Genomic DNA, 11,027 nt, shown 5'->3' on the forward strand with positions numbered 1-11,027 from the left:
GGAGGGTGGGCACTGCATTAGAACATGTGCTATATCATGTATTTTTAAATCACAGTATTTTTAAAGAGCAAATCATCATATCATCAGCACTCCAACTGAAATCCCCAGATGATTTTACAGCTTATCTTAGTGCTAATAATAATCTGTAACTCCCTAAGATGCACAGGCACACAAAAAAACACAGAACCAAAATGTCTCAGCCTTGTGACAAAACTGCCTTTGCTAATACTGTTCTTGCAGAACCTTCAAAAGTGGAAGCCAGTAGAGTCCCAGTGGCCAGTTGAGAAAGAAAAGCAGAAACTATCCGAATTTTATAAGATGAAAAATGAGAAATGAGCAGTAAAATAACTTCAGTTCTTGTCCCATCTGATTTATGCAGCTTTAGAGGAAGGCACTGTGAAACTGCCTGACAGCTGATCAAAGGGTGTGGAGCACAAGGAGCTCTCCTGAACTCAGCACCCAAAACAGTGCACCCCAACTCCACTGTGTGATGCAGCTCTGGGGAAGAGTGGGCAAGTGTGTAAAGGCACTGTAAATGCTTTGTTGTTGTCATTTCAGAGCATACACTAAAAGTCAAAGAAACATACTGCACCATTACTGATCTGTTGCCAAATACACAGTATGAATTTTGGGTCAGTGCTTTAAATGCCTCTGGTATCAGTCCACCAAGTGAAAGAGCAGTTTATGTAACAGGTAAAAATATTTTGTTCATACAACTTTGTAACTTTCATAGTGAAATTCAAAATAATCTCTGAATTTTATGCAAGTAATGCTTTCTGGGCACTTTCTTCTGATGTAAGCCTACTGACTGCATGGGAATTCCCTACTTTTATTTGGAGAGCCTCTCATGCCAACTGTCTCTGTTTTAGAGTGGCAGAAACAGAAGCAGAGAGACAAAATAACTTATTTAAATGCAAGCATGTAGACCAGCTGTGAATAAGGTTCAAGTTTCCTGGTTCTGCCAGATGAATCCCAGCTCTCCTTTTATACCTATAGGTATTTTGTGGATTCACCTGTTATGCTGTTCTTTTTAACTGCAGTTCAGTCTAGGACATTGGGTGAAATCCTGACATCAGGTTGAGCAAGTCAGTGTGAGACCTTCAAATGCTTGTTCCAGATGTCTTTGACATCTCAGAGCAGAGAAAAGATACACCTTTATGACAAAGATAAAACTAATGTTAGAAAACAGTTGTGTAATCAGTCTTTATGTTAGTTCTCTGTTTAATTCTCCTGGGACCTTTATAGTCTAAATGAAGTCCTTAAATAGTACTGTTAATCACTCTACCTGCTGTTTATTGTCCATTGGGGAAACAGGTTTCTTTACCTACCCAGTATTAGTAAACAACATTTTTCTATTTGTTCTCAAAGCATGTTGCTTGCAATCATCTTCAAGCAACAGCTCAGAACTGTTCTTTTTCCTACTTTTTAGCTCCTTCACCACCTATCATAAAGAATAAAAAGATCCAAAGCTGTGAAAATGCAGCACTGGTGTGCTGGGAATCCAGAGACATTAACCCTGTTGATTCCTACACAGTTGAATTGTCCAAGCTGACAGATGAAGAAAATGAGGATATTATTACTGAGTGAGTTACTCTTCTATTGAGCCCATGGCCTGTAGAGATGAAACCATTTCAATTGTGTGGCATCAGATAGGACTAAGAAAGGACCCATGATCTTCTGGTGAATTTACATTTACAAATAATTTTCTTAGTAAAACTAGTTGTAAAATGTTAATCAGAAATTACTACATGAGAATTATGGGTATGGGAAAAGGGCAGAAGCAGATGTAAAAATCTTCAGTCTGTGACAGACTGTCTCTTGCCCTGCTACTGACAATTGTACAAGATAAAATGTTCTTGATTGGTTACAAGACATGTTGAAGTGTAATGTCTTCCTTGTTGCTCAGAAAAATAACTTCAAAGGCCTACCTTTGTTTTCTACCCTGTCACTTTCCATGGACTTGTTTTCTGTAGATCTATTGTTGGGATCCCTAACTGTGAAGTCCTAATTCACCTCCAGCCAACACAAAAGTATCACATCTGTGTCAGAGCCCAAAACCTGGGTGGCTCCAGTGAAAGAAGTGAACCTGTCCTGATACACACCACAGGTACTGTACAGCTTGGAACAACTCCAGCAGCTTATTGGAGCATCTATTGTCTTAGCAGAGAGAGTCCTGCTGGTTTCAATGGCCTCTGGACCAGGTCCTAATCTCTTACATCTAATTACACACCTGGTAACCTTTTAGGAATGAAAAAAGCAACTTCTTGTAACAATAAGCGCATTGCTTTAGCTCTGTAATTCATATTATTGCTGTCTGGTGCATTTGGTACCTGAAAGTTACTAATTTCTAAACATTTTAAAAGACAGTGTCAACTCAACACCCACGTATTGCCAGCCTGCAAAGTACTGACACACCAGTGAGGAAAGTTATCGTGTGATTTTACTTCAGAGATTACCATGTAATGCAGCTGCTGCTGGGAATTATGGCTGAGACAGCACTTTCTAGAGCCTTTTAGCAGACATCAGTGCTCACCTTCATCACTGCTGCAACTTCACTGCTCATCTCAAATCTCCCATGCCACTCACACCTTACCTGTGTGTCTCTTCTGCCCTCATCTTCTGTGAGACATTTGAAAATTATATTTATTCAGCAAGATGACCACACAAAGTTATGTTTTAGTAAAAAACCTGTCTGCCACACAGCAGTGACACCACAGAAAAGAAATGCTCATCCTTAAGTCCCTGGAGAGGAAAACTGTCATTGTGTTACCATTGTTTGTGTGTATTCCAACTGCTTAAATCAAACTCAATATTTGAAATTGCCCATTCTGTTTGCACAGCATGTGTTTGTTTTCAGCAGCACATGCCTGTAATTGCCCTGTCATTGTTTGTATTGTATTTGCAATGAAGTAACTTGCAGTTTGATTATAATGATTTCATTTGGGATTACCATGAGAAGATTAATCTTCTCAGAGTCTACATTATGCAAACAGCTGATGCAAATTGATCTGTCGGCTGCAAGAACCCACCTCCAACACTGTGAATGGCCTTTGATCCTTTCTGGGGTGGATAAACAAGCACCAACTACAAACAGCAGCTGTGCCAGTGGTGGCTGCTCCTCAGGCCCCAGTGTGTCAGAGCTGCTCTGTGAAGTCTCTGCAGGAAGAAAGGCAGAAGCACTTTTATCCTGGGCTGGACTTACCTCTCTGAGGACTGGTCTACCAAGGGAGGTGCTGAAGCATGAGGGATCCTTTCTCTTCAAACTGCCCAGCATTTATGGGGATGGGTGAGGCCATGGAGAGCCCTTTAAGCCCCCTTTCTCATTTCAGAGATTAAAAATAGATTACTTGAAGCCAACAGTCCATTGCAGGGAGAAGTCCTCATCTCTGAATAGCTTACTTCCTGCACAAGCTGCTTCAAGCTTTGAGCCCTGGTAGGGTTCAAAACCAGGCTAAGTCCCCTGCTTTTCACCAGGCTGAAACCAAACAGTGTTAAGCTGTGAAACAAACATTTATTAGAAAAATTTTAAAAATATGATCTTGTCCTCTGCCAGCCGCAGATTCTTTATAGAGCATTGGTGAATCTTTTTGTGGATCCAAATAACATTTCATCACACCCTTGCTGCAGTTCTAATGTTATAAGGAGATACTGGAGTTATCCTTAGGCATTTTCTCTTGCAGGCACCTGCTTCTACCTTAATGAGGACACAGCCCATCCTTTACTGGCAATTCTAGATGATGGATTTACCATTTCATGTGATGAACTGGAAAACCCAGAGTGTGATCTGCCTGTCTATGATAACAGCTTTACAAGGTATACAGGGGCATTTCAGTTTCTTTGGTTTTTTTAACAGATGCCAGGAAATGTCTAATGGGGCTTTCAGCAGCTCTGATTAATTTTTTGAGTTGAAATCTCTCTCTCCAGCTGCTCTTTGGAACTTGGAAATTAATGCAAGTTCTTAAATAGGATTACAGATACAGCAGCCACAATTATGTACAAGCCTACTTACATGTCTGGCACACTGAGCTAAATTTGAACAGGTATTTAGGTGCCATAACAAATGCTAAGGAAAGGAGAGAGATCTGAAAACTTACCTCTTGCTGAAAGATATAACTGATACTACTTGGACCAACAGGTATTACTCTCAAAAAGAATTAGGCCCTTTGCCATTGAATGAGAGACTAAGCTTGCCAAAATGCATATTTCCAGTCAAAACCACAGAAACACCACATAACTAGGACAGGCATTGTAGGATAATACAAGTCTACAGTTTATTCCCTCCATGGAAATACAGTGCTACTAGAGGGCTTGGTAGAAAAGAGATGGGAGACTGGTGAGCCTTTTCATTAAAGCCATCATGGTAATCTTAAATGGGATTTCATCCCACTTCTATGGGATGCTTTTATGTTTCACATAAACAGCCAGAGCTGGTACTCATCTCATTCAAAGGCTGAGGTTTTGGTACCATTATGAACTTTTACAAATTTCCTTCAAACCAAGATACTGAAAAAAGAAAAAAAAAAAAGAAAAAAAAAGAAAGAAAGAAAAAAAGAAAAAAAAAGCTCCCAAGGAAATTACATGGCAAACTCTTGTTTCTGAAGTTTGTGTGGTCTCCTAAGTGTGGGTGGCTGATGTATTTCCTAACTGCTTCTTCAGTGCAGCTCAGGTTTGCCTTGGTGGCTTTGCAGCTCTCATTACTATGGTTCACAGGTGTTTACCCATACATTTTGCAACATTCTTTTTCCTTCTCAGGCTGTAGCAATGCAGCCTCCAAATGATGAGTGCAGCTCCTTCTCAGCATTGCCTAGAAGACCTCAGTGTCTGCCAGCAACATCCTTTTCCTTTGTATCTTACAGCTTTACACACTACCATAGAAACATAAAAGTTGTGTGTGTTTGAAACCTGCTGTCCCCCTTGACAATGAAGCTAATACACCATGTACTTTTCCTAAGAAAAAGCTGAGGTGTAAGCTTACAGGACTCATGTTGCTCTCCTAAGAGTGTTTCAGAAGCATTTGGAGTGGTTATTTTGCCCAATTTTCTTGCTTTAAACCTGTGTTTTTGCAGACTTGCATCTTCAAAGCACCCAGTTCCTTTGATTTCAAGACTGTGCCAGTAAATCAAGCTGAAGGGTCTCTCTGTAGTACATTATCTTTGCCTCTACTACACGACTTTCAAAAGTGTTATTTTCTGCATGGTTCCTATCATACATTTCATGGCCCAGGTACCCAGCATATTACAAGTTCTCCTACTGTGTTCAATTCTTCCTAATCTCTCCAAACACAGAGGGAAGCAGTGTAGTCAGGTTCCCTCCTCCCCAGCTGCCCCAGGAACTTCATGCTGATACAGTGCTCAGTTCCAGTGGTGAGTGACGTTCAAAACCCTGCGCTGTTGGGAAAGAAAATGCAAAATCTGTACTTTTTTCCTCTGCTATGCTGGAGTTCACTAGAGCACTCTCTTTTCTAACAAGCATTAACTTTCCCAGAAAACTCAGGCACTATGGGATGCTGTTCTCCATCTTCCTGGAAGTGCCTAGGGCACTCATTTCTACAAAGCTACCCACAAGTAAGAACAGGGCAGGTGTCACAAAGAAACTTGCAGGCTGGGTGTCAGCTCCTCAGTGTGGGGATTTCACTGGAATCAAAAATCCACACTGCACTGCTAAGGTGACAGCAGAAGTGGCTTTTGTTTATTGCTATGTAAAGTCCAGGTATACACATACCTGAACATATCTAAACACTGTAAAGAGAATTATAGAAAGGCCCTGCCAAAACACATATTCCTGTCTGTCTCCCACAGATGTATTGCAATCCTGGGCAGTCTGATCCCATTTCCAGGAAAGCATTACTGGGAGGTGGAAGCTGAGGAAGATACAGAGTACAGAATTGGTGTGGCTTTTGAGAACACTCCGAGACATGGTCACCTGGGGGCAAACAACTCATCCTGGTGCATGAGGCACATCATCACACCCTCCAGGTAAGGGTCAAGTGAAGAGGCTGCAGGTCTCTGACAGGAACAACTCTCACACCTGCAGGCAGGGCAGCAGAGAAGCCAGAGATTTTGTATCAGCTCAGACCAGGCACTGGGGCCTCTGACATTCCACCGCTGTCCCTGTAAACTGGTGTTAGGAGGATACTGCTTAAGCAAATCCTCCTGCTTTTTTAGGGTGTTTCAGAAGCATTTGGCATGGGTTATTTTGCCCCACTTCCTTGCTTCAGAACTTGTGTTTTGGCAGATTTGCATCTTCAAAGCACCCATTTCCATTGACTCTAAGAGGGTGCTACTGAATCAAGCTGAAGGATCTCTGTGGTACATTGTCTCATTGAAATGAGACGTCACATTGAAACAAGAATTTGCAGGAACAAATCTGAATAAAATCACAGTTGCAGAATTTAGCTGTAAACATTACCAAAACCTCAGTGAGAAGACAGTAATAGATCTATGTAATCCAGAAACTACGTATCTAGCTAAACCCAACTGGTTTTGATCTCTGTCCTACCTATGTTAGTATGTCACACCTGCCTACAGAAATGCCAGCTCCCTCTTGCCTCAGCTGCACTGCTGGCTCTCCCCTGGACATGGTACATTAACACCACTGCCTTTGACTCTCATGAGCAACCTGGGCACCTGTGTGCACAAAGACTTCCCTTTGAGAGCAGCCAGGGTGCCTTCAGCTCTTTTGTTTTTCTCGCCTGCAGGCACAAGTATGAATTCCTGCACAGTGGGATGACACCTGACATCAGAATTACTGTTCCCCCCAGAAGGATTGGCATTCTGCTGGACTATGTGAACTGCAGACTGTCATTTTTCAATGCAGATATTGCCCAGCACCTTCACACATTCAACTCACACTTCCAGCATTATGTCCACCCCTGCTTTGCACTGGAAACACCTGGTATCTTAAGGATACATACTGGAATTACAACACCCCCATGGACTGCCCTGCCATAACCTGTGTTCTGCAGCTGCCACACCCCTGTGTAACCTGCCCTGAGCAATGCCCTCTTTCAGCATTAACTGCACCATCACACTCCCTATGAGCCAACTGTTTCCCCCTAGTACGAGCAAAGAAACCCTGACCCAAACCAGCTGCCAAGCCTGAGCCCTTAGGAGTTTACATCCTCTTGGGAAGAATCTTATCAAGAAGCCACTGTGGTCAACCAAGAGCCATCAGCATCCCAGGTGATGCTGTCACCACACAGCAGTGGCAGCTGGATCACAGCTCCCCCCACACCCACCTGAAGCCTAGGGAACTCCCCAATTCAAAAGCAATCATTAATTCTACTCCTGAGTGTACTCAAGAGCTAAAAACTCAAAGAAAAACAAAAATAGCAAAAGGCATAATCACTGTACAGCTGCTGGAGCTGAAAACACCCCAGCCATGAAGCTGATCTCCCAATCAAGTGTTGTTGCTACATGAAATCTGTGACAAGATAATCAAATACGCCTCCCCTGTGTGTGAACTGTTAGTGCCTACATACCCAGTGAGGCTTTGTGGAACACCCAAACCTGCACTCCAGTCTCAAATTTAAGCCAAATTTTTACAGAATGCTTCTCATTCACTCACCCAGGGAAAAAAAAGATAGGCTTTTTGCATTGCTTCATTGTCCTTATAGAAAACCTACAGCAACATTTTTAGCTGCTTCTTTTTAGCTGCTTCTTTTTAGCTACGCTCACCTCCACTTGGGCGTACCCTCCCTCCACACTCACAGATCTGTTCTCCCCCTCAGCATGGAAGAATTCCACCCCATGCTGTGCCCTAGAAGCTGTGGGTGTCCAGTGAGGCTGGAAGGACTCTGGCCTAGCATGCAGTTGAGACATCGTTGTTTGGGTTTCATTTCCAGACACCAATCAAGACAGGCCCTGCCTGTCAAGCAGGCTTGGCCAGCTCTGAAAAGGCTCAGCCATGTATGTCAAAACTACCTGAAATCAATCAAGAGTCATTAACAGAGAAGCTTTTCCACAGATTTATTGCACATTCATTACAAAAATTATTGGTTCAAGTTTCCATTCTAGGGAATCACCAGGAACAAGCAGTGGCCTCTACAATATGCAGGGTCTCTACAAATAAATGCCATTGGCAAAACTAAAGAGATTTTACACAGAACTATGTATCAAAAGCTTGTCTGTTCTTTCTCCAATAGCTTAAAAAAGGTCTTACCAAAACAGGCCTTTAGAAACCACAAAAACAGGAGCTGAGTATGTCACTACAGCAGTGATTAGTACCAGCTGCTCTTGGATATCTGTTTCAAAAGCCTCAGAAGATGGGTTTACAAACACTGAGCTATACCAGCACAGCATCATTTCTTAACCTACCAGCAATAAAGGTATTTTCAGGGCAGAAAAGGTTGTTATGGTCACTTTGTCAGACCTGCTGTAAGCAGGCCAGAGACTTTCAGTTGCTTGGTCTGCCAGTGAGCAGAGCAGCTTGCGGCCATGTGTGCCCTGCTGATGCTGGCATGGCCATCCCAGGGAACAGCAGCTATATGGTACAGCTCCTGTGCAGGGGATGGAAGTGGTGAGATAGCATCATTCTTTGCTTAAAAATGTACTCCTTTACTCTGGGGCCAACTTCTACCCACTGGGACATGTTTCACCCCTATCAGTCAAAAACTGGGAGCCACACTCTTAGATACCTGAAAGAGCATAACACACAGGTATCAGAGCAGAGGTATCAGGACATATGAACTTCCTAATAGAGCCTCTAATGCACAAAGGCTGCTGGTGAACCTATGATTCCACTCCCCACCACCAGCTTTCACCTCAAGTGTTTAAACCACAGCTGTAACCTGGCAAATACTTTCCAGTTGGTGAACTGAACTGGCAGGTCCCCAGGACTTCACAACCCTCTCACTGGACTGTGCAAGGGTAGGTTTTCTGAGCCAAATTCAAGGTGTTCAGACACCCCTGCAGTGGGACTCCACAGGTACCAAACAGCTCCGTTATTATGCTGCCAGTGGCTGAGTACAGGAGAATGTCTCTCTCTGCTCAGGAGAATGGCCCCATGGTCATCACCAGGCATGGCACAGGACTGCTAAGGCAGTGACAGAACTATCTGAAAGAAAGAAAAAGTATGCAATAATTGGCTTCTAGGTTAAAAACAGTAAGGGAAATGAGTTTGTATGTTTCTCTTTAATAAAAGCTTCACCTGTTGGCACTAGCCCAAGCTTTTCCTCCCTTCGGAATCCAAACCCCATCACTTGAATATTTATACAGCAAAGGAAACCTGACAATGTGTGTTTCTTAGAACCAGCTGTTGCTCTGAACAATCTCTATATAAATCCTTTACAGGGAGGCCACCACTTCCACTACAAAGGTCTACTAAGCTCTAAGTTTACACCTGCATGTCTCTGTATTCAGTTTATTAACCAGGTATATTCAGTTTATTGGAACTCTGAGTATAGCACTCACCTTGGACAACTGTATTGATCTGAGATCTATTTCTCTGCACTGAAAGGTATCTCAGATAAGGCAAAACCAGTTCTTATCTCTGGCCTGTACACAGGAACATCTGGCTGAACTACATCATGTGGTAGGGCAACAGTCAGTTAAAAATGAGTTGTCTTTGTCTCTAACATTATGTTCTGCAGGCTGCATTTTTCCTGGTATCTGTTGGGTCTTTTTACTCCTTGTTCCTTTTCCTTATGGGCATTTATGGGCACACAGTAAAATACATCCTCTGCAAAGGACAGAAGCTCATGCCTGAAGCTCTGGTTTTGGCCAGCTGAAGCCCACAGGCAGTCCTCATGTGCAGCAGTGATCCATGCATCCCTGCAGGACTTGCAGCATCAGGAACTGCCAAAGGACAGGACACCCCCAACCATCCTCCCCCAGCAGCTAACTGGGGACTTTGCCAGGGCTGCCCAAACCCTTTCAGGCCAGAAGGATCCCTTTCCCCAATTCCCTGTGATTTCAAATTCACGTTGTTGCCACTGGAGGGCATCACGTGAAGCCCTTTCAGAAGGCCACACTGGTCTCACACAGGTTTCTGAGGCTGAAAAGAGTTTTCAAACCGGTTACCGTAATCCAAGGCATGTCCAGTGTCCCTCCTCACCCAGTGCTGGAGCCGGGAACAAAGGGCCTGTGAGCAATTAAACAGGTGACACATGTCAAAAGCACAAATACAAAAGACAACACAATAGCTGGAATACATTTAATGTAGATTTAAAACAAACACATCCAATCTTTTACTACAGAAACACATGACTTTTAACCTGCTCTCTCTCACTGCCATTAAAACATTGTAGGTAGATCAAGTAGGTCCTGACTTTTATCTCACAGACAGGCCTTGTTCTCCCACCATTTAATTTAGGAGGATAGTATCAGTGAAGTCAATATAGTGCCACTGGCCCCACTTTCTTAGTCCTCCAGATGAATCTCCACAAGAAACTCCTGAAAAGTCTCAGAACAGACTGAACCCTCCTAAAGCAGACAGCAGGGCCTAACCACTCAGCCAGGAAGGCAACTCCCTATTCCAGTATTCAAACTCGGTTGAATCTTTTTACTGCCCACCTCTGCTTCCCAACAGTAACCAATATCACTCATTAGCAGCACACAGCAAAGCAACCAGGGACCTCAAAGGTGAGGCTTTTGCTTCCTGTTCAGACTCTACTGCAGTCCAAAACACAACACTGCCTTTCACTGAATCTTCTCATGTTTATGGTGGTGTGCTCAGTTGCCAATATATACTGGGACTCAGCTTACCCACCTTAAACCTTTTTTTCCAAACAGGCTTATTTTTCAAGCTTTACCTGCTCTGATGGAAGAGATGCTGAGACAAACTGCTTCACAAAATGGCTGTTAAGGGGCTGCGCCCTCTGCCAAAAGGGTGCTCGTCCCACAGCTGGAGCTAAATAAAAGCTAGATAAAATCCAGACACCAAGCTATGGCTTAAAGGAAGGAAGGCTGCACTAGTGGGTCCCGGGCTACCTCACTAAACCACCACCACCACCACCACCAGTAGCCCCTCCCGGGCGGCAGCGGGCCCGGCGGGCAGCGCTTACCTGGGCCCCCGGCGGGAGCGCCCCC

General features: G+C 43.6%; 1 protein-coding gene, 1 long non-coding RNA gene and 1 other non-coding gene across 3 annotated transcripts in view; 1 reads left to right on the top strand and 2 right to left on the bottom strand.

Annotated features, from left to right (window-relative positions):
- Nucleotides 1-8,107, top strand: part of FSD2 (fibronectin type III and SPRY domain containing 2) — a 14,127-nt gene extending 6,020 nt beyond the window's left edge. Inside the window, exons 7-12 of the mRNA XM_005419616.3 lie at nucleotides 559-693; nucleotides 1,430-1,583; nucleotides 1,974-2,107; nucleotides 3,681-3,813; nucleotides 5,799-5,975; nucleotides 6,698-8,107. Of these exons, the coding sequence (XP_005419673.1) occupies nucleotides 559-693; nucleotides 1,430-1,583; nucleotides 1,974-2,107; nucleotides 3,681-3,813; nucleotides 5,799-5,975; nucleotides 6,698-6,950 (986 nt within the window). The 3' untranslated portion in view covers nucleotides 6,951-8,107. The remainder of the gene's footprint in view (nucleotides 1-558; nucleotides 694-1,429; nucleotides 1,584-1,973; nucleotides 2,108-3,680; nucleotides 3,814-5,798; nucleotides 5,976-6,697) is intronic.
- Nucleotides 7,953-10,920, bottom strand: LOC102034717. The gene is made up of 2 exons (XR_265300.2): nucleotides 10,020-10,920; nucleotides 7,953-9,054 (listed from the first exon to the last, which is right to left on the bottom strand). It is a non-coding gene; the product is annotated as an uncharacterized LOC102034717 (long non-coding RNA).
- Nucleotides 10,239-10,370, bottom strand: LOC115947765. The gene has a single exon (XR_004081620.1).
- Nucleotides 10,921-11,027: the final 107 nt, after the last annotated feature.

The sequence above is a fragment of the Geospiza fortis genome, unplaced genomic scaffold (assembly GCF_000277835.1).
Source record: "Geospiza fortis unplaced genomic scaffold, GeoFor_1.0 scaffold171, whole genome shotgun sequence".
Lineage (NCBI taxonomy): Eukaryota > Metazoa > Chordata > Aves > Passeriformes > Thraupidae > Geospiza > Geospiza fortis.